This window comes from Myotis brandtii, unplaced genomic scaffold, assembly GCF_000412655.1.
Source record: "Myotis brandtii unplaced genomic scaffold, ASM41265v1 scaffold305, whole genome shotgun sequence".
Taxonomy (NCBI): Eukaryota; Metazoa; Chordata; class Mammalia; order Chiroptera; family Vespertilionidae; genus Myotis; species Myotis brandtii.
The window spans coordinates 3,466,826-3,493,831 of NW_005361652.1; the positions used below are offsets into that span (position 1 = coordinate 3,466,826).

General features: G+C 40.3%; 1 protein-coding gene across 1 annotated transcript in view; it reads left to right on the plus strand.

Annotated features, from left to right (window-relative positions):
* Positions 1-433: 433 nt before the first annotated feature.
* The window catches only part of BTK (Bruton agammaglobulinemia tyrosine kinase), a 33,234-nt gene continuing 6,661 nt past the window's right edge, over positions 434-27,006 (plus strand). The window contains exons 1-15 of the mRNA XM_005869882.2: positions 434-596; positions 9,790-9,960; positions 10,571-10,669; positions 12,806-12,874; positions 14,397-14,478; positions 20,610-20,738; positions 21,049-21,116; positions 22,067-22,254; positions 22,688-22,750; positions 23,334-23,388; positions 23,666-23,745; positions 23,918-24,045; positions 24,924-24,998; positions 25,809-25,980; positions 26,496-26,712. Coding sequence (XP_005869944.1) covers positions 9,820-9,960; positions 10,571-10,669; positions 12,806-12,874; positions 14,397-14,478; positions 20,610-20,738; positions 21,049-21,116; positions 22,067-22,254; positions 22,688-22,750; positions 23,334-23,388; positions 23,666-23,745; positions 23,918-24,045; positions 24,924-24,998; positions 25,809-25,980; positions 26,496-26,712 — 1,566 coding nt within the window. The 5' untranslated portion in view covers positions 434-596; positions 9,790-9,819. The remainder of the gene's footprint in view (positions 597-9,789; positions 9,961-10,570; positions 10,670-12,805; positions 12,875-14,396; positions 14,479-20,609; positions 20,739-21,048; positions 21,117-22,066; positions 22,255-22,687; positions 22,751-23,333; positions 23,389-23,665; positions 23,746-23,917; positions 24,046-24,923; positions 24,999-25,808; positions 25,981-26,495; positions 26,713-27,006) is intronic.

The following is a 27,006-nucleotide window of genomic DNA, read 5'->3' on the forward strand; positions in this document are numbered from 1 at the left end:
CCATCCTTCATTGTCAGGTTTAACTGTGTGACCCAAGTCTCATCTACCTTGGAGGACATGAAACTCTAAAGGCACTCTTCCCCTTTGGTCCCTTTGTTTTGTCTTTGTGGGTCCACATTTCTCCTCTTTCCTGTAAGTCTCCACTCCCTCTGCTGACCATCCCCACAGTCCTTTAGTTATGTTGTCCCTTTACCTTGAGGAGGTAGGCCTGATGACCTGTCTGCTCAAGTGAGCCCCTCTAGAGTCTCAGTGGCTCCAGTAATGCCTTTCAGAGGGGACTGAAGATAGAAGTGTCAGAGGTCCCAAGCAAATGAAGGGCGGAAACAGCTGAGGGGGGGGGTGTAGAATAGGGACAGCAGCAGGGAGCCAGATACCATGCTGTTGAGAAGAAGAAAAAAAAGGCACTGGTTTAAGTCAGGAAACAAAAAAAGGGAACTGAGTGGCTGTGAAAGGGTGGGGTTTGCTCAGACTGTCCTTCCTCTCTCGACTGTAAGAATATGTCTCCAGGACCAGTGTCTTCTGAGATCGAGTCCCACCTTCAAAGTCCTGGCATCTCAATGCATCTGGGAAGCTACCTGCATTAAGTCAGGACTGAGGTGGGTCCGGGGTATGGCAGGGGCTGGGTAGCAGCAGCAAGTGCCTTTTTGGGGGACCCCTGGAGGCCAGAGAGAAAGCATGGCTGGTGCTGATATAGTAGGCTGGCGGAGGAGGCTGACTGAGGGTGAGAATATCATCAGCATAAGGCCCTGGCAGTCCCTTCCGATGATCAGAACAGGCTGTAAGGGTCTTTTCTGAGGAAGGTCGGGGGGGAACAGTAAGAGAAAAAAGTGACATGAGGTGATCATCTGAACAGGTAGCAATGTCGTAAAGGGACACCTATGGAAAACTTGGCTGTAAAGTAATATTGTCAGTGGCAGTAGGATAAAAATAAGTCCTTTGTTCAAATATTGCTTGAAGATCCAAAACATGTACTTATGTCACTGAGACCCATAGAAGAAAAACATTTAAGATATAGATTATCTGGCAAAACAGTAAAAGCTCACATGCCACAATAGGCCGTTGACCTTTCTAAGCTGGGGAAAAGCACCAGCTAAACCAAGGTTTGGTAGGCTACCTGCCTCAGGCTGTGTCGGGCCAATGTTACCAGGATCAGAGCTGGCTTGTTGGAAGGATTGTGTGCACCAACCTCGTGGTAATAGTGGGTAAGAGATTGGGCCCGAAGAAAGCAGCCTCAGCCTCAGCTCAGGCTGTGTGGCCAACCCCTGAGGTTTTTCCTATTACCATTGCCTGCCATGTGCACGGCTTTCTTTTGTCTTGTCTTCATCATTTCTTCTCTCCTTTCTGCTTCCCTCCTCCTCTTCATCCCCCTTTTCCCCTCCTCCTCCTTTCTCTTACCGGTAGCCCCTCTTCTTTATTCCCTCCTTTATTTTGTTCATTACCACATCCCCTGGGACAGAGTCAGTGCTTCATAAATAATTGTTGAATTGCTTTTCCTGCCCCCTGCTCTTTTACTTGTTCCCTTTCCCCTTACTTTTTTTTTTCTTTTCCACCTTACTTTCCTAATACTTTCCCCATAGGATTGTTGAGATCAATAAGCATGTTGAAACACGTAAAGCAATTAAAACAGGGTCTGGCAATAGTAAGTGCTAATATCTCAGTGTTTGCTATTATTTTTATTCTGCCTGAAACTTGCCAGTGTCCCCAGCGGGCATGCCTAGAGCAAATAGTGTGGTATTTGGAACAAAAGGGATTGCTGATTCTGACCAAGACATCTTTGGATGTGCTGCTGGACCTCCAAAAGGAATCCCGGTCCAGTTTCCAGGTCACCCAGCTCTCCAAGCTCCAAATCAAATGCTTTGCATTCCCAGAAGCAGGGCAGCAGTAAAGCTCAGAGGCAGGGGTCTACCAACTCAGGGGCTGTCCTCTGTGCTGTTAGTTGTGTGCTAGTTCTGCTCCTTCCCGCATTTTGCATGCCAAGCCTCTGAACCAAGGGTGCTAGAGCCTTTTTTGGAGTCTCAGTTATTTGATAAAACATTGTCACCCTCCACATAAGCCACAAAATGCAAATACTCATGGAACCTAAAGTATTCTACAGAAACAGTATCCCTTAGGGCTAGCCCTATCTGCTCTAACCCCTTTTATATTCAGGCTATTTAAGCTATTTGCTTATGTTAAAGCCCAAATTCCTGTTGCTTATGTCTAGTGATATGTTTGTTTAGAATCCTTTGTAAACTCCTTTTGGTGAGAACTAGTACAACTTTCCGTTCACTTCCAGGGTCTTGGAGCAATTTTAAATGATGTACTATTTCCATTAGAGCAAATTTCCTACAGAGTTTCCTTTCAGTGGACTAGATCTATACCAGGAAGTGACTTAGGTATAAGGACAAGATATGGCTTTTGAAAACCAGTTTGGGTGTTTTCCACAGAGTCCATAGATATCTGCTGCTTTTCACTCAAAGATGCTAAGATCTGATTCCTAACTCCTGGGAATAAGGGAGAGCTAGAATTTTCAGTGAGGCAGTGCTCAACAAGAAGCTATAGACCGACCTTGAACTAATTCATTCCAAAGCTGCTTGGTTATGCAAATGAAGCCATCAGAGGAGGGAGAGAGAGAACTCCTCTGAGGACCCTGAAACAAATGGGCCACGTGTGACTTTCAGTTTCTATGGAGGTTCATGTGCACTAACTGAGGGTGTTCAGAGAGCATTGGAAACACAAGCCTTAATTTTAGGCTTTCTTTCTTACTTTCTGAGAGCCATCAGCAGATGTCCATAGGGTTAATGTTGGTCATCAGGACCTCAAGGAGTTGCTCATCTTATTGACCTGCCTCCCTGGAAAGGAAATAAACTATAGTCTATTAGCTCATCCCTAGAAGAAGAAAATTCTAGGGAATCAAGATAAGTTAAATTTTAGACAAGTTGTAGGTTGGAATATAGTGGAGTTGAAGATCATTGTCTCAATGAGAAAGCAGATTAGCCTGCAATAAAAACAGAATAAAAATGATTAGAAATGGAGTAGAAAAGAGGTAAAAGTAGGGGGAAAGCAGTCTCTCAAAACTGCTATTGGGAATGGAAATTGGTACAATGTTTCTGGGAACAATTTTGTCAATATATTGCAAAATGCAAAATGCACATACTTTTGACTTGTTCAATTATTCTTATTTAGAGATCCTACTATCATGGGAAAATAATCAGGAGTAATGTTACACAAGAACTTTAGATATTTTTGTATTGGATGGATGGATAGGTAATGTGCAATATGATCTCAAATATGATAAAAATGCACAGAAAAAAAAAGAAAAGTAATATGGCCACATAATAATGCTTCTGGATAATGAGCTTATAGTTGATGTTTTCTTCTTAATATTCCTGTAATTGAAACATTTTCTATAATGAACATATGTTATTTTGATATCAAATAAAAATAAAAATGTTTAAACCAGGGAAAACAAAAACTGACAAAAAAGCCAAAGGAGCACACAAGTCCAGAGTGAAAGATGGACACTCCAGCAGTCACCATCAATGTGATGCCGACTGTAAATTTGCGTATTAGCTCTCCTTTCCTCATCACTTGGCCAGAATCTACTGTCTCTGGGGCAGGGCAGAAGACATGATGTATTCCAGAGACTCAGAAGTTTCCAAAACCATAGAAGAAAATGTAAAATGTTAATGTGAAATGCTGAAGAAGAACCAGACCCCTGAAACCTCTTGGAAATGACTACAGCAGACGAGAATTTTCCTGCTTAGCACGCAGCCAAAAAACTGATTCTGCCTGGAAGTCCTCACCATAAATTTGGTTTCCTGTAGTCTGACCCTGAAGCTTTTCATAAAATAATTATGTTTCACTAGGGCAGTGATGGCGAACCTTTTGAGCTCGGAGTGTCAGCATTTTGAAAAACCCAACTTAACTCTGGTGCCGTGTCACATATAGCAATTTTTTGATATTTACAACCATAGTAAAACAAAGATTTATATTTTTGATATTTATTTTATATATTTAAATGCCATTTAACAAAGAAAAATCAACCAAAAAAATGAGTTTGCGTGTCACCTCTGACACGCGTGTCATAGGTTCGCCATCACTGCACTAGGGTCTGAATAGAGCTTTTTGAGAACCTAACAAAAGTATTTAAGTTTCTTTGTTGCTATGGTTATGATATTTTAAAGAAGACTTCTCTTCTCATTCTTAGGCCAGGACATTCTTAATCAAAATCTCAATCAGAACCTGAGAGATGCTTTTTGGGACTGAGAAGAGATCTTTCATAAGCCAAATTTAGCCCATTGATTATACTCTAATTAGAGACAATTGACAGATAATTCTTTCAGATTTCATAGTAAAGCATCAGTAAGATAGGAATGAAGAGGGAAAAAGGAATAACACAGATAAGCTGGACTTGGGTTTACCACTTTGTCTGAATAAGTGAGAATTCATTTTGAGAGTGGAAAACTATCTCACATGTACAAGAATGTTTGTGGCAGCTTTGCTTATAATTGAAAACTAATAACTTCCATATCCACTAATAGGAGAATGGAAAAATGAAGTATGACATAGTCATCATATCATGTAGAGTATTTTCCACATATAAAAGTGAATTAAAATGGTGAAAAAGGTGAAAGGATTAGGAGAAAAAATATATATGACACATAGACACAGACAACAGTATGGTGATAGCCAAAGGGAAAGAGGGGCAGGGAAAGGTAGAAGAAGGCAAAGTGGGGATAAATGGGGATGGAAACAGACTTGACTTTGGGGGGTGAGCACACGATGCAGTGTGCAGATTATACATTATTGAGTTGTAGACTTGAAACCTATATGATTTTGTTAACCAATGTCACCCCAATAAATTCAATAAAATATAAAAGTAAAAATGTATGAACTAGAGCTACTAAGACAAATAAATCTTAAAAAATTACATTGAGAAAGAAAGCAAGTTGTTGAAGAATATGTACCACTTACATAAAAATGTAGAACATGCAAACCAATACTAAATATCTTTTATGAATACTTACATATATAGTAATAATATAAAAACATGCCCACGAATGACAAACACCAAAACCAAAATACTGCTAACCTCTAAGGAAGAAGGGATGGATTGTGAAGGACACAAGAAGGTTTTTACTCTATGGATGGTATCACATTCTTTTTTTAAAATATATTTTTATTGATTTCAGAGAGGAAGGGAGAGGAAGAGAGAGATAGAAACATCAATGATGAGAGAGAATCATTGATTGGCCGCCTCCTGCATGCCCCTTACTGGGGATCGAGCTCGCAATCTGGGCATGTGCCCTTGACCAGAATGGAACCTGGGACCCTTCAGTCCTCAGGTCGACTCTCTATCCACTGAGTCAGACCAGCTATGGTGCATTTCTTTCTTTCTTTTTTTTTTAATGAATTCATTGGGGTGACATTGGTTAATAAAACCATGCAGATTTCAAGTGTAAACCTCAATAAAACATTATCTGCACATGCCTACATGTGCCCATTGCCCCAAGCAAAGTCTTTTTCTGTGCCCATTATCCCCCCTCTCCTGCTTTGTCCACCTCTGGAAGCAATTATGGTAGAAAGTTAGGACTCTGGCCCTAGCTGGTTTGGCTCACTGGATGGAGCGTCGGCCTGCGGACTGAAGGGTCCCGGGTTCGATTCCGGTCAAGGGCATGTACCTTGGTTGCAGGCACATCCCCAGTGGGGGGTGTGCAGGAGGCAGCTGATCGATGCTTCTCTCTCATCGATGTTTCTAACTCTCTATCCCTCTCCCTTCCTCTCTGTAAAAAATCAATAAAATATATTTAAAAAAAAAAAGAAAAAAGAAAGTTAGGACTCTGTAGAGCTCAGTGGTGAGTACACGAGTATAATGTTATTCTTTGCACTTTTGTCTATTTGCAATATTTCATATTATACAAAAAGTTCATTCAATCAAAATTTTACATCCATAATAAGCAATAACAACCCAAGGGACAAAAAAAGTGAGCATTCCACCTAACCACTGAGCTTTTATCCCATCAATAATGAAAAGGAAACAGTGATTGACTCTAGGAATCTGCCAGTTAGGATCTCCTTGTGGAAGATTTAAAGGAAAATGTAAGAAAACCTGGCAGGACTTCATGTGGGAAAGAATCTTCATGTGGAAAAAGGTACTATGGACAGTTAACAAGGAAAATAATCTTTTCCAGCCTGGAAGAATATTGTAGAGGAAACTGCTCCACAATCCTCTTACCCCTGTATTTACCACCATTTCCTCTTATGCGGAATGTTCCTGGAAGACGAATAGGAGTCTGTCCCAACTACTGTTTGATAATAGCCATGGGAAATGACAGCATGCTGAGGTAGATGGCATCACACCTCACTGAAAGAAAAAAAAAATCCCTTTGGGAGACAATGAAGTATTACAGAAACAGTAAGGGTTGTGGAGTCCAGATGGATGAGGTTGAGCAATCACATAATCTCCCTGAGCCTCATTTCCTTCATCTGTTTTTTTGTGATAAATAAATAAAATAATGCATGTAAAATGCCTGACAGGTAGACTGCATTGATACAAGAGTTCTCTTCCATTTCCCTGGGGAGAAAAAGGAATAGCCAGAATCTTGCTGGAAAACTAAATAATGCTTTAAAGGAGAAATAAAGAGAACACACTGCTTCTTGGATATTCTGGCTAAGTAGTTATTTGAACTATGAATGACTGGCTATTTCTAATTAGCATCTTCTGCATTCTTCCCAATCATAGGCAGGCTATGAAGTTTCCTGAATTTTGCTCTGGTGTTGTCCCTAATAGTGTTTTATATTAACTTGAGTAAAGATAGGAGCCAAGGGTGGTTTAGATTACTGATTCTGCAAGTGCTATATATATTAATTTCTTGGCATAGTCCAGTCTGTAAGATGGATGAACTATTTCTTATTAAACTCAAAATCTTTGCTTTTGAGTTTAATAACGAGAACATTATAATGTTGTAATTCTGTATTTTAAACAAAGAGTTTTGTATCTATTACTTTTCCTCCTCTTTCTTTATATGAAGTGTGTGTGTGTGTGTGTGTGTGTGTGTGTGTGCGTGTGTGTATGTGATTCATGTCACTTCCATTTCCACCCTCTGAGTGAAGTGTATGGTCAGTTCTCATGGTGCATGTTTGTCGTCAAATCAACTCTGTAGGCTTCTGAAATTGTTAGGAAAAAAAATTAGTACCTGCTATAATACATACCTAAAGAAACTGCAAGTGCTCTCTAACACACAGTGTTCATTACATAGCAACCTTCAGAAAGACATAAAGATAGATACCTCTCCTTTCACATTATTGCTGGATGGACCAGTGGTGACTAAGAAAAAACTGCCACATTTTCAGGCTGCATTTCCAGACTGGATCACAAGGAAATAGGAGAAGAGCAGTCAAAGAAGGGATGACCAGGCCATGGAAATCCCAGGAATCCTCCAGTTCAATGATCTAGACTAGGGTAGAGTCCATTTCACCGCTTGCTCACAGGGGTTTTGGCTAGTGAGAGGCTTACTTACTTCCTCATACTTAGACCAACACTAAACCCTACCCCAACACAGACTTGAAAGAGAGGAAGGCTGCCTCTTGTACAAACTGGATTTGTTCTAAAAATGAAAAAGAGCAGAGACAGCTTCCAGAAGGACCTGTCTTATAGGAAATAGGAACAGAGACCAAGACTGAAGCAGATGTTGGGTCTGAGCAGGGAGTATATCTATCAAGAGTTTGCAACAAAACCAAAGACAAAATGCTGGATGTGCTTTACTCAGCTTAAAAAAAATAGCCAGACATGGTTTGTTGGGAAGCTTCAGATCCAATTTTCTGGTTATGCTACTCAGTTTCTTTAGGATTTTATTTTGTTTCATGTAGTTTGAGTCTTTGATTGTGAAGAGGTACTTAATTAGAATTCACCATGGGAACAAATGCGATATTATTACAGGAATCTCCATGAGTTGGCAGTTCCCGAGAAAAGAGTATTATTAGTTGGTTACCACTACTTCTGTGTAAATGAATAACTTTAATATCAAAAGAAATCTCTTTGGGATTTTAGCTGAATCTGAATATAAGAAAGGACTCTCATTGGTTGTAAACACTTAAGAGTTTGTCATTCCCATTTAAACCAAGGAGTTAGGGAAGAGAGCTGTGTGGAAGGGTGTGGGGAAAGGTTTGCTCCTTTGCCCAATTTTTTCTTGAAAGATTATTTACACAACATGAACTAATCCACCCCCAGAAGACAATGGCATCCACATAGCAGATCATTCTGAACATCCCTGCTGTTCCTTTAACCTATTTTTGTCCCTCCAGTATGATAATAGACACTTCTATATTACAGAAAAGAGTAATATAACGGTGTGGATAGACTCAGGCTTCAATAAAAACAACTCCCTTGCTTTCTTGGTGTGAGCAATATTCTGTGCTTCACAAGCAGTAAAAAACCTGCTAACTTTATTTTGCTTCCTAGTGCCACCAAAAGCATAAGTAGTTTAGTTAAAAAGCTAAATCCCAACCCCAGGAGAAAAACCCACCACAAACAAAACTTGAGAGGGAATGGTGATTTTTTTAGGGTTTATTTAAGGTTCTGTTTTGTGACAGTATTTATATTTTCATCTTATAGTTCTAATAAAGGTTTGGAATTCATAATATAAGATCATGCATAAATTTTAAGTGAATAACTGATATGAAGTGTTGTTTGTGTTAATAAAAATGGTGACTCTGTGAACTTTCTTTGCCTTTCTGTATTTCAGTTACCTAAACTAAATATTTCTGGGGTACTATAAGTTTGGAGAGTGGCTAAATGAGTTACTTTTTAAAAAAATATATATTTTATTGATTTTTTTACAGAGAGTAAGGGAGAGGGATAGAGAGTTAGAAACATGTCGATCAGCTGCCTCCTGCACACTCCCTACTGGGGATGTGCCCGCAACCAAGGTACATGCCCTTGACCAGAATCAAACCTGGGACCCTTGAGTCCGCAGGCCGATGCTCTATCCACTGAGCCAAACCGGTTAGGGCATGAGTTACTTTTTATAAATGATCAGAGATGGCATCCATAAGAGTAATATGACTGCATCATTTTTGCATGATGCTGTTTAAGAACTAATCTAAGTAAAAAGGTGGGGAAAAGCCAAAAGACAAAAACAACTCCCTCCCCCAAAATTGTATTTTTTTTAAATTTTAGCACAAAGCTTCAACCATTTGTAGCTCTATCAGTGGGTGATGAGCAAAATCAGTTGGGCGTCAGTTAGTATTCATCCATAATTGCAGGTGCACCCTCCATATCCTTATTAGACCCCTTATACAGACCCCAGTGGGACAATGTTTGAAAAATTACACTCACCATCTAGGAAACTGGGAACTGAAAGTCCAATATCTGCCTCAGTGGAGTTCTGGCACCTGCATTATCTCTGTTGGGGATATCAGAGTCCACAGCTGCACAGAGACTTTTGCTATTCACAGATTCTGCACTTATCATCATAAAAGGACGGTTAGTATAAATTTGCCTCTAGACATTACCAAGCACACAGGTACATGTCATTTGCCATCCAGAGCATTTCATTGGCTTATACAAGACTTTCATTTATGTGAGGTTACAATGTAGAACCAATCCACCCTATTCAATGTACATCCATTATACCTGAAAACTGACAGAGATGGGGACTGTGGAAGAAGGATGTTAAGGAAAGAAGAAGGTCCTTTGTTAGCTCTACACGTTTCTGTTCCATTCGAAACTAGGTGGCTAGGCTGAGGGGGTACCAGGGGTGATTAGAATTAATGTGATGGGTTGTCAAGAGCTTTCATTATCAACAGCACACAAGTGAGCTCCAGAAAGACGAAGCTATGGCTGCAGTAATACTGGAGAGCATCTTTCTGAAGCGATCCCAGCAGAAAAAGAAAACATCACCTTTAAACTTCAAGAAGCGCCTTTTTCTTTTGACCGTGAACAAACTTTCCTACTATGAGTATGATTTTGAACGTGGGGTAAGTTTCTCTGTTGTGATACCTGAGTATCAAGGACTTGGCCTTAGATCTTCACTGGGGGAGGAGTTAGAGGCTTTTTGGTTGGAGGAGAAAGGTGGAAGGGACTTAAGTACATTTTAAACTCAGCAAAGTATTTCCTAGACTAGAATTAGCTATAACCACATAGGAGCAAAAATTCAAAGGTGCTAAGAAGCCATGAGGGAAATCTTACCATGGGATTTTTGCCATTGGTGAGCATTCATTAAATGATTGTTGAGAATGAAATCCAAGACTTGAAAATTGCTTCCTTATTTTTTGTTATAAAGACACACAGTCATCTACTCTTTTATAGTGCTTACCCTCCATCTGGTAGTCAAAAGAGGGCGAGAGCTGGAAGTTTTTTTGTCTTTTCAAAATGACGGGTCCTGATAATAGATCGTGGGTGTCACCTCACTATGTTGAATGAGTAGATAAAATCTAATCATCCGGTTGCTTAATCACTCTTTTTTTCCTTTTTATTGAATTTATTGGGGTGACACTGGTTAATACAATTATACAAGTTTCATGTGTGCAATTCCACAACACATCATCTATATTCTTTCTCCATTTTCTCCCTCACTCTCTTTCTCAGAGAAGAGGCAGTAAGAAGGGTTCAATAGATGTTGAGAAGATCACTTGTGTTGAAACAGTGGTTCCTGAAAAAAATCCTCCCCCTGAAAGACAGATTCCGGTAAGAAGAGACCATTGACAGAACAGGGGTGGGGGTAGGTGATGGGGAAGCAGATAAGAAACTTGGAACACTTCAATTCTCTGTAAATAAACTGGTTGGTGATACGGTATAATGTGGAACACACAGAAAAAGCTTTATAAAATTCTTCACTCTGTCATGTACTGATTCTACCAAGTCTCAGCATTTTCCCTCAGATTCAGAACAACTCATTTACCTAGAAAAATTTGTAACACATATTTCAAGATGGCATTATATCAACTTTTCAAACTAATCAGAGATGGTTGGTTTTATTCCCCCAGTTACCAGGGTCAGATTTACAAGGTTGAGTTGGTTTTAAAGCCAGTATCCCAGGACTCTCAATAATGAGAATTTTTTTTTAATAGCTCACTTATTCTCCTCTCATTTCCCATAGCCTCTCCTGGGCATACCACTTATTGAGTTAATTTTAAAGTATCATTTTTTTTCAGATTACAAGAGAAATTAATATTATAGAAACTTGCAAAAATATGAAAAAGCACAAGAAAAGATAAAATCACAGATAATCACATCATCTAGCTAAAACATTATTAACATGTTGGTGTATGTTTTTTTTTCCACTACCAACACATATTTCCAAACTAATATGTGTTATATATTTAAAACATAGAATCATACTACACATCTTGCTTTGCAACCTACATTTTCAATATATGAAATCTTTACCCCATGACAATAGGTACTCATTAATAATATGAATTTCATGGCTGCATCGTATTCCTTATCATGGATATACAATTCTGTAATTTGTTTAACCAATTCCCTGTTACTACACATTTAAGTTGTTTTCAAGTACTTGACATTATAAACCATGTTGGAGGCACATCCTTGCATACATATGTACTTTTGTTAGTCTTTTTCTTCAATAACTTCCTAGAAGTAAAATTTTTCTTCTCTTTATGAAATCTATGCACTTTGGTTATTTTTATCTTTTTATTCTATTTTGTTTACTAGAAGTGGAATTTGAATTTAATACACTCCTACAAATTATGCATGAGAATATCTATTTCTCTACATTTTTTTTTCAATGCCAGATATTATAGTCCTGGGCAGGTTTGGCTCAGTGGATAGAACATCAGCCTTCAGACTGAAAGGTCCCAGGTTCGATTCTGTCAAGGTCTGGTTGCAGGCTCAATCCCCAACCCTGGTCAGGGCGCATGCAGGAGGCAAACAATCAATGTGTCTCTTTCATATTGATGTTTCTCTCTCTCTGTCTCTTCCCCTCCCTTCCACTCTCTCTAAAAATCAATGGAAAAATATCTTCAGGTGAGGATTAAAAAAACAAAAAATACCAGATATTGTAAATGTTTGTTAAGTTGTCATCCAAGAAAAATGGTATTTCATTGCTGCCTTATTTTGCAATTATTATTGTTGTTGTTGTTAAAGTCTATGGATTTTAAAATCTATGTCATCAAATTAATTCACCTTCTACTTAATGATTTTAATTTTTATCATTATATTAGAAAACTCTTATCTCCCACAAGATTTTATTGTCAGTTGTTTTTTTCTCAGCCATTCAGTTTCATTTTTTATTGATTTCAGAGAAGAATGGAGAGAAAGAGAGAGATAGAAACATCAATGATGAGAGAGAATCCTTGATCGGCTGCATCCTGCATGCCCCCTCCTGGAGATCAAGCCCACAACCCGGGCATGTGCCCTCGTCTGGAATTGACCCCGGGCCCCTTCAGTCCGCAGGCCGACACTCTATCCACTGAGCCAAACCAGCTAGGGCTCAGTTTCATTTTTTTACATTAAGCTCTTGAATCCATCCAGAATTTACTTTGGTGTATGGTGTGCAATAGCTACCTAACTCCTTCCCCTGCCACCAATATTAGTGGTTAAATGTCCCACTACCATTTATGGAGTAAACTCCATTTCTGCAATGATTTGAGATGTCTGAGGATTTTTAAAAAAATGAATATGTGATGGTTCCTATGGATATGTGTCCTTACTAGGTTATAGGAAGCAGTCACTAAGAATCTGCATTGTCTGTGCAGGAGAGCCTTCTTGGCCTACTGCAAAGAACTCACAGCACCAAAGGAAATCCAGGAAAGAACAATGCATCAACCAATAACCATGATTTTTCTTCTTTCATTGCAGAGAAGGGGTGAAGAGTCTGGTGAAATGGAACAGATCTCAATCATTGAAAGGTTCCCTTACCCCTTCCAGGTGAGGTATTTTCTCTCACCAGCTTTCAGAGGAACCTGTAATGTAATCATTAGGGATGGGATGTGGGGCAAAAAGCAGGATACTAAGTCCCAGGAAACAAAAGTTGAGGTGAACAAGGAAACTGGACTAAGAAATGAGACTGGTATGATCTAAGAGTGTTTGCTGTTCTATTTTCCCAATCTCACATAGTTTCTTTTAGTTTCTACACCTCAAAGAGACCCCATAATGGCATTAATTTTATTGTGGTGTGTCTTGTATATGATAACTGCATTGAGAAAGATGAGCTGTTTGTCGAGTGAGCATTTCACTTCCTCTGGTTCTGCATATCTGTCTAACGGTGGCCATGTGGGTTGAAAAGTCAGAAAAGGGGAGGGGAGAAGTATTAGGAAGTTTGGTATGGGGAAGGCTTATTAGACTTATACATAAACCTAAATTCTATTCTAGTCTGGGATGATTGGAGAGCCACATAGACATATGTTTGGTAGATGCATTGTAAGCCATAAAGGAGAACAAGAAATTCAATTCATCTTGCTTGTGTCCTGAGAACTCTGTAGGCCACTTGTCGTGAATATAGAAGCCCCTGCAACAGTGAAAGCCAGAAAAGGAAGTGGAAAGTCTCAGGGGAGGGGGCTTTCTGTCATGGATTGATGAGCACAGCAAGACTAACAAGCAAGAAGAAAAATGTAAAAGGATCTTGCTCATGTCCTTGACTGTATCAAAGTTTACAAAAATTTTGACGGAGAGGTATTTTAGACATAGTTTTGCTACCATTGTGTTTCAACAAGATGACATTGTTTGGCTGGGCTAGTAGAAAAAGCTAAGCTGCATATAATTCAAAATTAATTTACATTTGACTTTAGAATCCACTATGTGAGGTTTATTAAGTCTCTACAACACCTAGCACAGTGCCTTGTTCTTGTGAGGTGTTAAAAATATTGACTGTTTGATTTGATGATAGTGCTTAACATATACTTTACTCTTTTTGGAGTGGATTTGTGTCCATGTTTGGTTTACTTTGGCTAATATTGGGAAGTGGAGGCCACTGGGCTGTGAGGGGAAAATTAGCCATGAGTTAAAATTTGGTTCCATATTATCCAAGTGAATAATTCATATGTACTAACCAAGACTTCAGTTATATAAATCATTACTTCAATTCTCTATACAAACTCATAGTTATATAGGATTATAAAATAGCCTTTGTTGAATAAACAAAAGTCCTGTCTCCACCATGGGCCAAGGGAAACATTATGAACTAAATTTACACACAAATTGAAACATAAGTCAGGAGAACCTAGTATTCAGTAAGCTAAGACCTTCTAAGTCCTACATACCTGGATATGAATTGCTTAGGAATTCTGCAGATAGCTCACATGACCCTGGACCAAATGTTGACTAAAGACCCTGCGTTTTTTTGTTTTCCACTATGAATATACAAAGTTGTGACTTAAGATTATTTACATCAAGATCTTTCTCTTTTTATTCTGAATCCTAACTGCTAAAGTCTGTGTGTCCATTGTCCCAGGTTGTATATGATGAAGGGCCTCTCTATGTCTTCTCCCCAACAGAAGAATTGAGGAAGCGTTGGATTCATCAGCTCAAAAATGGTGAGAATTATTTGGAAAAGAAAGAAAGAGAATTAATTTCCAAAGAAAAGAAAGGCAGGAGGAAATAAGAGGAATGGGGGAAGATGGAGAGGGAGAAAGAGAAAAGGAAAGACCAAAGAGAAGAGAAGAGAATAAAGAGAGAGGGGAAGACAGAAGAGAGAAATAAAAGAGAGGGGTGAAGGTGAAAAGGAGAGAGGAAAAGATAGATGGAAGGAGGGAAGTGAAAGAAAAAATAAAGAGAGGTGGAAGGGAAGGAGGGAGGGAAGGCAGGAGATAGGAAGAGGAAGAGAAAAAAAGAATTTTTCCAATATTAGTGATGCAGTTGAGTTTAATCTTCCATCATATGAAAAAAAAATATCACACACTAGACTAAGAATTTCAACCCAGTTCCACCACTATGTCTGTAGTGCAATGTTGTAATTGTAAGTATCTCCATTTCTCTATTTATAAAAATGTACCATTCTTTACACTGTTTATAAGGGTGGTGTGGTATGGCATTCAATGGTTATTTGCAATATTTTGAATCCTAAGTATGCAATATCTAGTTCCAAAAAAAATAGATGTTTATAAGAGGGCTTGAAGTCAATGTAGAGAACCTGGTTCCAAGCCCTCTTCCACCACTAATAAGCAAAGTAACTTCTGGCAAGTAGGCTAATAAATTTAAGACTTGGTTTCTTCTGAATTTGGAGTAATATGCATGCCATACCTACCTCCAAGTTTGTCTTAAGGATTAAATGATGCTATATATGTGAAAGCATGTGGAAAACAGTAAAGCACTGTACAAGAAAGCACTATACATATCTTCATTGTGGATAAATACTTTCCAAGGAATTATTTTATGTTCCTAGCTTTATGAAGATCTAAACTTGAACATAGTTTCAGCATTTCATATACACCATATGGTGTTCTCAGATAAACTTGACAGTAAATGCTTGTAGCACAGGATGCATGAACACATATTTGTGTGTATATATAGCCACACGTCAAGTGACTGAGAGATTAACTGGTTGAGTTGACATCAGGAAAGGCTGCCTAGAGAAACAGGAAGGATGGCAGACTGATAACAGCATGGTTGGGTTATTGCATGACAGCCTTTTGTCTCAATAACATTTAGATTCTGATACTTGGTAGCTGGCTACACCAGCTTTGTCCACTCCCTTGAATACAAGTCAATTGGTTAAAATAAAAATTACCGATTTTTTCAAGCTGAAAGAGGAGAGGAATAAGGAAGAAAGGGGCCATTTGTTGAATTCTTGCTATGTACCAGACGCTGAGCTAAATACCTTATATTTATTTTTTCATTTAATTTTTATAGCAACTGTGGGCAAAAAACAACTATAATAACTAATGTTTAATGAGCACGTATAATCTACCAGGCTCTGGGCCAAGTACTTCAAATGTACAATTTCATTAAATTCTCACAATAAGCTTATGAATTGTGTATCATTTGTCTATTTACAGAGAAGGGACTGAGGCTCAAAGAGGTTAAGTAACTTACTCAAAGGCATACAGCTAGTGAGTGGAGAAGACTGGATTCCTACCACATCCCAGAAACTAAGCTAAAAATATAGTTTCATGCTACTTGGTTCTCTAGCCCAGAAATTGAACCTATAGTTGGTGTAAGATACAGTCATGTGCTACATAATGACATTTTGGTCAACAACAGACTGCATATATGACAGTAATCCCATCCTATATAGTGAAAGGGTAATATGCAAATTGACCCTAATGGTGGAACGACAAGGAATGACTGGTTGCTATGATGTGCACTGACCACCATTGGGCAGACGCTCAATGCAGGAGCTGCCCCCTGGTGGTCAGTGCGCTTCCACAGGGGGAGCTCCACTCAGTTACAAGCCAGGCTGACAGCTTCGAGCCTAAGCTGGCAGGTGTACATCCCCCAAGGGGTCCGGGACTGTGAGAGGGTGCAGGCCGGGCTGAGGGACCCCCCTCCCCCGACCCCAAGTGCACGAATTTTGTGCACCGGGCCTCTAGTAATTTTTTTAATTGACTAAAATCCCCTCGACCAGGAGTTTGACCCAGAGTTCAACTGGGAGTTCAACCAGGGGGCTGGCTGGCTGGACTCCACCTGTGCATGAATTCGTGCACTGGACCTCTAGTAAGATTATAAAGGAGCTGAAGAATTCCAATTACTTAGTAACATCATAGTGCAATGCATTACTCATGTATTTGTGGTGATGCTAGTGTAATAAACCTACTGAGCTACCAGTCATATAAAAGTACAGCAATATGATTGTGTACAATACATAAGACTTGATATGATAATAAATGACAATGTTACTGCTTATGTATTTATTATACTATACCTTTATTATTATTTTAGAGCATACTTTTTCTACTTATAAAAAAAGTTTGCTGTGAAACAGTATGCCATTTTATACCAGCAGCAACTTCATACATATTGTATTTACCACTGCTCTTGATTGCATCATTTTATCTTGTGCTTGATTTAATCTTGTGTAGTTCTGTACAGTACCATGCAATACAGGCTTGTAGCTTAGGATCAATAAGCTATACCATAGTAGGCTATATCATCTAGGTTTGTGTAAATATACTCTATCATGTTCACACAACGATTTACAAGCCAAAACAAACAAAACACAACCACTTCAGTTGTGTCATTAGTGTGGGTAGGTGCAATTCTACCTTCTTTTCCCTTATGTTTTACCGAAGGCATTTTTTTCCCAGCTGTTCCAGACCTGGGTGTATGTCCTGTTGAACCTGCTTGGGCTGACAACATGAGTCAAAAAGCAGGTGTCTTGCAACAAAGACCATAGTTGCTGGGAGATTCAGGTGCAAGTTCTAACAACCCCAGGACAGACTGAGGTGCTAGTAATACCAATTGTGAGATAGTCTAGGAGCCATAAAATCCCACCTAGTTAATGTTATCTCACTTTAGAATAAAATGCACCAATTGAAAGTCACTAACATGCCCTGGCCAGTGTGACTCAGTTGGTTGGGCATCGTCCCATGCACCAAAAGGTTGCTAGATTGATTCCCAGTCAGGGAACATGCCAGGGTTGCAGGCTCGATGCCCGATAGGGGCAGTGCAGGAGGCCACCAATAGATGTTTGTCCCTCATCAATGTTTTGTTTCCTTTCTCCCTCTCCTTTCCTTTCTCTCAAAAAAATCAGTAAAAATATTTTTTAAAATCACTAACATGAGAAGGGGACTTCATCAGAATCCTGGCTGCCTCTACTGTGAAGAGGCATGAGGGACCCTTCTCAGGTGCTGGATCTAAGTGTGGTTAAGTGGTTTAGACAAATGTGGTTAGCTGTATACCTTAGATATTTGTACTTTACTTTATGATATGTAAGTTATACGTCAATTTAAAAAGTAGAGCCTCAGGTACCTCTTATCCAGCTGCTATGTTTATTTATTATTTCAGGGGCACTTTCCAGGCAAAGGTTGTAGGCCTGAAGACTTAACCTTGGGCTTTCTTATTCCACTTCCTTGAACCTGACAGCAGACACTTCTATGTTATAGCACCACAGATATTTGGCTATATTCACTCTAGAATCTGTTTCCTCAAGCTCAATAGAGCCTATCCTAATTGCAATTTCAAAAATAAGAACTCAGCAAAATGAATGAAAGAGTGGCATTGGCAAAACTCCAACAACCAGTATGGAGACGAATATTTCATTCATTCCTGAAACAGAATTTTAGACATTGTCTTGATAGCTGTGGATATAAGACACCAGTACATCAAGTACTAGGAGAATGTGCACCAACCACTAGTGCTTCCCAGCCAGGGCTGGCCCTATGAATTGGTGAAGTAAGCAGTTTCTCCTAGCCTTCCCACTGTCTTAGCTCAGGCTGTCATAACAAAATACCTTAGCCTGGGTGGCTTAAACAACAAACATTTACTTCTCATAGTTCTGGAAGCTGGGGAGTCCAAGATCAAGATGTCTCTGATTTGGTTCCTGGTGAGAATTCTCTGCCTGGCTTGCAGACTGGCCACTTTCTCACTGTGTCCTCACATGGCAGAGATAAAAAGAGAGTCTCTCTCTTGAGTTTTTTCTTTTAAGGGCACTAATTCCATCATGAAGTCTCCACTCTCATGACTTAATTCCCTTCCAAAGGCCCTTTTCTAATACCATTACATTGGGAGGCTTCAAAATATGAATTTTGTGGGGACACAAACATTCAGTCCATAACAGACCCTCTGCTTTTGCAATTCTCTCCTAAGTATCTGGAAATACCAGCTCTGGATTATCTAACAAAAAGGGGCCACCATTTTAAAGGAACCTCTTAAGAGGCAGACGTTATTTGGTAATGTAGGGTGGGTTCTTAATGTGTGTGCTGGAGGTGGGGAGGACAGGAAGCTTTATGTCCCTTCATTAGCATATTAGTATAGCTTCATTTATCACAGTAATTAGTTGTTAAAAATTCTTGGCATATCTACTAGTGCCCAGGCTTGCACCCAGGGTCTTTAAGAGTAGTGTCTTTGGAAGAGGGGTAGATGGTGGCAGTGATGGGAGCAATCAGTTCTTGCTGAGAGGAGTATATGGAATGTTGTTCAGAATTGCCAGTGCCTGGTAATAATAAAACTCAGACAAATGTTTGGTTGGCTTTAATATTATTTTAAAATTCTTTATGGGTGATGCAGTCCCTTATAGCCTACACTGCATCTGAATAGCTCTCAACATCCTGTACTTGGTGCAATGGTGAAGGGGAATGCTGAAAAAGTGAGGTGTGAGGGTGGGCATGGTAAAATGGTTAGAAATCTTCAAATCCATGTTTAGAAAAACATCAAGATAGCACTTTTTAAAAAAGATGGCACTTTTGTTCTTTTATACTTGGCCACCAGAAGTTTCCATGCCCCCCCCCCAAAAAAAAACCTTAAGTGAGTGGAGTATGACTAACAAGTTCTTAAGGACTGGAGTTGGTCTCTATAGAGGAAGGTTTTGTTTTGTTATCTTTTTTAAAATATATTTTATTGATTTCAGAGACGAAGAGAGAGGGAGAGGTAGAAACATCAGTGATGAGGGAGAATCATTGATCAGCTGCCTCCCACGTACCCCCTACTGGGGATCAAGCCCACAATCCGGGCATGTGCCCTGATCGGGTATCAAACTGTGGCCTCCTAGTTTATAGGTCAACATTCAATCACTGAACACTAGCTGGGCTTGTTATCTTTTTAAAAAATGTTATGCAGGGTTTCTTCTTAGCAGTAAAAGCTGAGATGTGTATGTCCTCAAATGCTTAGACCAGCTTAGGTCTTAGACCAGCCTAGATCTTTGCCCCAATGGAAGCTAGTGTCAGTTATTTCAGTTGTCTTTGCTTCCCTGTTATCTAACAACATGATCCCAGGAAGACTTACCTAACTGACTCCATGTGAAGGATCTTGAGATGCCACAGTATTAAAAACCATAGTACCAATTCCTCTTATCTGCAAAGTACTCTATTCTTTGCAAAATACTTTAGCTTCGGGGAGATCTTCTGATCCTCACAACCCTAGAACAGAAATAGAGCTCCAGCATTCATCTCCTGCAATGAGCTCAACCCACATTGGTGGCCCTAGGAAGATTAAAACCATGTTTATTCTAGATAAAATCTAGAGGCAGAATCACCTTAATTTTCCCCTAAGCTCACTCTGTTGATTAGAATATGAACCCAGAAAGCCTGGTGCAGAAGTTCTCACTAAGGCAAATATCTCTAAAATATATTTAGAGATGTATCGACTCAGGGAGCTGGGGCATTGGTATATTGAAAGCTGAAGTGAGAGTTTGGCTTGGACAAATTGTGTCCCTTATCTGGAAAAAAAACACATCGTAATCAACAGCTGCCTTACAAGAAGATTATAATGGCCACATGGGAAAACACAGATAACATATTTTTGTTCTTGGGCTTTGGAGACATCAGATATTCTTATCATGCTGGTCAGGAGATAGTTATCATGACTGACCACTGAAGAGAACTGCACAGGACCTCTCTGGGGCTGGGCATGGGAGCCAACTGGCCTTGCTGTCTGCTTCTCTCCAGGGTGGCTGATGAAGGGGCAGTTGTTTGAAGCTCACCACTAAGCTTAATTGAAGAGGAAAACATGCAAATGGTTGATTCTCCTGCATGTCAGATGTGATCTTTCTCTCTCTTCTCTCCTGTTACAGTAATCCGGTATAACAGTGATCTGGTACAGAAATACCACCCTTGCTTCTGGATTGACGGGCAGTATCTCTGCTGCTCTCAGACAGCCAAAAATGCTATGGGCTGCCAAATTTTGGAAAACAGGAATGGAAGTAAGAGATCTGATCAATATCATTTCTCCCTCCTTTGACTCTATCATACACTCTTTCAAGGGTCTATCAAACCCAGGTTTGTACATTTTGGCCATTGCACAAAGGGGCCTGGGAGAGGGTGGGTGCTGAAATCCAGCTAGTGCTCTGTTCTCCAAGCTGTGCAACCTGCCATGGGGCTGTATCCACCCAGACTTTTTCTAACTTGCCTAAAGGCACTGCAGAGAAGAGAGGGCAAAGTCCCTGGCCAAACCAGTCTCCAGGCCATTTCCTAATATGCATTCTGTATCATCACTGGTATCTTATTTTGCAGGCTTAAAATCTGGGAGTTCTCACCGGAAGACAAAAAAGCCTCTTCCTCCCACACCTGAGGAGGACCAGGTATATAGGAAAATTGGGTGCTGCTATTGCTCAAATAGAAACTTACAATTACCACAGAAAACACACCAGAGTCTTAGAATTTTTCTGGGACTTGGTACTGTTAATTGATATCCTTTCTAAGACAGGGAATTTGTCCTTCTAATTAGGACTTCCCCTTCAGTGGAAAGATAGAGGGCTATTCAGAAGCCCTTGGCAACCATTTAATCCAATCACCTGTTTAAAACAAAACAGATCCTGATTTTTAAAAATAAAAGTATTTTCAAACATAAAGTTAAAAGAATTTAATAGTGAACACACAATACCTTCATCCTATCACTAACATATTACTTCAAACTTGATATTTGGTTACTTTTTGAGGTCTAGAAAGCTCTTCTTCATATACAGGCATACTTTAGAGATATTGTGGGTTTGGTTCCAAATCACTGAAATAAACCGAGCCATAATCTTTTGACAGTGGAGGGTTGTCAATTTCTAAAACAAACAAACAAAAACAAAACAAAAAACACACAATATCTGTGAAGCACAATAAAGCAGGGCATAAATTATTATGCTCATTTACAAACAAGGAAACTGAGACTCAAAGCCACTTAGTAGATCCATGTACCTACCCTCTGTGCCAAATAGGTTTCCTGATTGTGTCTGCACATGGTTTTTATCCAGAAGCTTTAAAAGTACTGACATCTGGGTCCCATCCCCAAAGATTTTGATGTAATTGGTCTGGGAAACTGTCTGGGTGTCAGGGTTGTTAAATAAATGTTCCCTACATGATTCTGATGTGCACTCCAAGCTTAGAACCTCTGCATAAGTGCTTAAAAATGGATGCTGAATAAACTGTTTTACTATGCCTGATTTGGATTAGAATAGTGTTTCTAGTAAACCAGAGAGTTGGGAGAGAAGAGAGTATTTAATGTCTAGCCAAACCACCCTACTTTTTTCTCCTACCTACACAGATCTTGAAAAAGCCACTGCCCCCTGAGCCAACAGCAGCACCAGTTTCCACAAGTGAACTGAAAAAGGTTGTGGCCCTTTATGACTACATGCCAATGAATGCAAATGACCTACAGCTACGGAAGGGTGATGAATATTTTATCCTGGAAGAAAGCAACTTACCCTGGTGGCGAGCACGAGATAAAAATGGGTGAGTCCAAAAAAAGAAAATAAAAATGGGTGAGTTCATGCCAGCCCTTCCTGAGCCTTGTGACCACCCACTTCACACACGTGCAACATAATTTCCCTACTCAGTATTCCAATCAGAAATTGTTCTTCCCACATCAAGGTGAATAGGCTGCCCCTCCAAGTGCTTCCCAGAGTGAAGCTCTATATGTGACCACCTCTCTGAGCCTGTAGGTTCTGGCCCAAATATTGTAGTGCACAAATAATTGATGCCACATGTGCAGAAGCCACACATTTCACTAGCCAAACCATGCATCTGTTACATGATCCTCTTTGAGGGAGGGGTATGGTTTATATACCTCCATTTGAGATTGGTCTCAGGGGTATGGGCCTATGAATCTGTTTCTTCCCCGGGGAATGGAAATGCTGGATTATCTACCACAATGTCTCCTCTACAGGCAGGAAGGCTACATCCCTAGTAACTATGTCACTGAAGCAGAAGACTCCATAGAAATGTATGAGTGAGTATGCTTATAATTCCAGCGAGCAATCTTCCAGGAGGAATAGAATATAGTATATATGTTTTTGAAGTTTCAACAAAGCTTTGGTTTTAAGATACTCATTAAAATCACTGCTAACTAGGTCAAATGATGCCACCACCCCAAGTTAGTGCCTATGTCTTACCTTCGCCACAAATACTATCTGCTTATGAGAGGTGGGGAGATCACCACACCCCCAAAAATCCAAAAGAACCACACTCTAAGAGTTGACAGTCTGATAGGACACATTTGAAAGGGTGAAAATGTCAAACTTCTGCCATTATCCTTTCTCCTTAATCATAGAAATAGATTGTCCTTGAGTGCCCTGTCCCTGATCCCTTCCCTGCAACCCTCTGTCACCTGCCTTTGTCCTCTACTCTCCATTTCCATGAATTTTTAGTACCAACTGGGTTTTGAGAAAGTGATGCAGTTGTGCTTTGCATATGATAGGCACTCAGTAAAAATAGGGGTTGAGTGGATTGACTGAATCACTAGGACGGACACTCTAACCTTGGAATCAATTACACCATGGTCTAGGAGCCACTCAAGCACTCTCCCTTTACAGGTGGTATTCCAAACACATGACTCGGAGTCAAGCTGAAGAACTGCTAAAGCAAGAGGTAAGTGTGTGACCACAAGTAAATGGCATCCTCCTTGCACAAAACGTGAGGATCCTGAATTGAGGGCTTGCTGCTGCCCAGTAGGCAAGGCAGTGTCAAGACCATCATTTTTATCGGGTCCCAATTATACTCTTCAGTATCAAAAGCAACGAGGCTGCAGGTGAATCATGGAACTTGGCATTGAAAGCAGGGGTTGTTCTATTTTCTCCCAGGTTTTGGATGCAGATGTGAGCACCACTTCCTCCTTAGAGTAAGCTTTTTGTTGTTGTTGTTTCAGGGGAAGGAAGGAGGTTTCATTGTCAGAGACTCCAGCAAAGCTGGAAAATATACTGTGTCTGTATTTGCTAAATCTACAGGGTGAGTGCTACTCTTCCAAGGCCCTGGGGACAAAGGACAGGGGTGCCCACCCAATAGCTCCTTAATGGTGTGCCCCTCGTATTTCCTCTGTCCCTTAAACTCAAAACTCATCTCACTTCACTTCTTGGGTCCTGCATGTTCCCAAGTTGCTGACTTAGAATCTACTTCTTAGGGACCCTCAAGGGGTGATACGCCATTATGTTGTGTGTTCCACACCTCAGAGCCAATATTACCTGGCTGAGAAGCACCTTTTCAGCACCATCCCTGAGCTTATTAACTACCATCAGCATAACTCTGCAGGTGAGTACCAGGGACACCAAAGAAGGGTGTGCCAAGCCCCAGAAGAAGTAATTCAGAACAAGGTGATGAGGGGATGAATAAGCCTCACAGGGCAGTCAGTGCAATTAGCTGTGAAAGTCAACCCCTGTGATGCTCGGTGGTGGTCAACTAAAGAGGTAGTCAAAGACAGACCTTATACCCATAGGGACTGGCTTCTTATTTGGTGATTTATGCTCAGTGCTAAGGAAAAACATAGAAGAGACTGATGATTAATCAATCAGCAAGTATTCATTGAGTTACTACTGTGTACTTAGCAATTTCCTCAGTACTAGAGGAAAAATGCAGAAAATTATTAACAAAGGTCCTTGCACTCAAAGAATATAAAGTTAGAAAACATCAGAAAATGGCTTGTAAGTACAGTAAGTTCTTACTTAATATCACCAATAGGTTCTGGGACTTTAAGCAAAATGATGTATAACAAAACCAATTTTAACATAGTCTAATTGATATAAACAAGTGTTAAGTTCCTATGGCAGCTCATCAACATTATAATGAAAACGTTATTTGAGGATCTACTGTAGTGTAGACATTCTAAAAACTGAAAAGTTGGTAAGGGAAAAAGCTTCATGGAGAAGATAGAATGTGAGTTAAGCCTGAGCTGGGAGGTGGGGATATATTTAATTGGGTAGTGCATTTTAATTAGTATTTCTATTTTTTGTACCTAAAAACTTTTTTATGGGAGGAATAACTTCCAGAAAATGTTGGGTTCATGAAGATCTTCTGGGATTCAAAATGTACTAGAAAGATGAACATCGGAAGTGTGAGGTTTTAAGTGAGGGTGTGTCAGGTATCTCACCCCTACACTGTACCAAGAACATGATGCCCTCTGTATGTTTCAGGACTCATATCTAGGCTCAAATATCCAGTGTCTCAACAAAACAAGAATGCACCTTCTACTGCAGGCCTGGGCTACGGTAACTGTTTATTTTTTTAGGGTAGGGTGGACTAGCCAGTTGCAAGGACTACCTTTGGCCAACCCAATTAGACCTTGCCTTGCCTTAACCAATGTGTCTCAGTGGTTAGAGTGTTGGCCCAAGCACCAAAGGGTCCTGGGTTTGATTCCCAGCCAAGGGCATGTACCTGGGTTGCAGGTTTGACCCCTGGCCCATACAGGGCGCATACAGGAGGCAACCAGTCAATGTGTCTCTCTCACATAAATGTTTCTCTATCCCTCTCTCCCTCTCCCCCACCTCTCTCCCCCCCCACCCTCCCTCCCTTCCACCCTCTCTGAAAAGCAGTGGCAAAAATATCCTCTGGTGAGGATTAACAACAACAACAACGAAAAAAGACCTTGCCTCATGAGTGTTCTTGCAACACACTGTTCTGCACCAGCTGCCTCAAGGAAGGTTAAGACAGAGCTAAACAAGTTATTTAATGATTTACCCCCTCTGGTGGCTCAAAGTGGGACTGCAAAAATATAAATTCATAAAGTGATTATTTTTTAAATTGTGGTAAAAAAACCCCACATAATCATAAACATAAAGGGTTTTAAGACCTCTAGTCTATCTTCTTCCCTTATAGCTGACTTGCATCTAAAATTCCAAGATTCCTCCAACCAGTAATCTCTTGTCCCTGAGATTTACCTGAGCAAAGGTGGATTAGTACCCCTGAGAATTTCCCTTTTACTGCTTGCCTATTTCTATTTCCAGCAGGAATTCTTATTTATTGTAGGAATTATATGTACACGACTCCCAAAGACTCACACTAAGGCTTTGTTTTTATAGGATCATGGGAAATTGATCCAAAGGACCTGACCTTCTTGAAGGAGCTGGGGACTGGACAATTTGGGGTAGTGAAGTATGGGAAATGGAGAGGCCAGTATGATGTGGCCATCAAGATGATCAAAGAAGGCTCCATGTCTGAGGATGAGTTCATTGAAGAAGCCAAAGTCATGATGTGAGTTACAGCCCAAACTCAACTCTCAATCCAGTTGCTGGAGTCTAGGAATTACCAGGACAATCCATTGTGGTTTAAGGTGACTTTTAGTGAGAGATTTGGAACAGGGACTGAGGTAAACCTTTGATTGGTAGGAGTCCTAACTTCTAAGGTAATCATTTATCTGCCTTAGATATTGGTTGAAATTAGTGTTGATCATGGGTGCTTACCATCTCAGTAGCATTTCGAATGGTTGTGGAATATAAAACTTTCAAGAGGAAGACTGATTTTGATTTAGCCTTAGTGTTCATTGATTCCTCGATTTGTTTCCTGTTCTATTGGTGAGTCCCAAGTCCCTGCTCACTCTCACATATTAGGTACTATTGGGATTAAGGGTGGGAAGGAGGAAATTCAACTTGCTATTGTGGTCCCTTATCTGACACTCTAATCCCAGGCCAACCCCTTTCTACTCCAGCCCTTTTCTGACTGGTATGCAGAGCCAGAAGGGGAAGACTGGTTCATTGCCTCTCCTGTAGGAATCTTTCCCATGAGAAGCTGGTGCAGTTGTACGGTGTCTGCACCAAACAGCGCCCCATCTTTATCATCACTGAGTACATGGCCAATGGCTGCCTCCTGAACTACCTGAGGGAGATGCGCCACCACTTCCAGAATCAGCAGCTGCTGGAGATGTGCAAGGATGTCTGCGAAGCCATGGAATACCTGGAGTCAAAGCAATTCCTTCACAGAGACCTGGTGGGACCTCAGAAGGATTAGCCTGGGATCAAGGGCTGAGGGGGTGGAAGTAGCAGAGAAAGACATATCGTACATGGATGAGGAGGGTTGCTGAAGCTATCATTTCAGTTTTATCTAGAAAACACTGAAAGTTAGGTGAGCCTCTGCCCCAGTGGTCAGCCTGTCAAGGATCTCCAGCCTCAATACCATGAGTTCTGCCATGGTGGGAAATAGAGCAGTCACTTACTGCCAGCCCTGTACCATGCCAAGGAAACGGTGGGGTCCTTCAGGAGTAGAAGAGCAACCCTGCTTCCC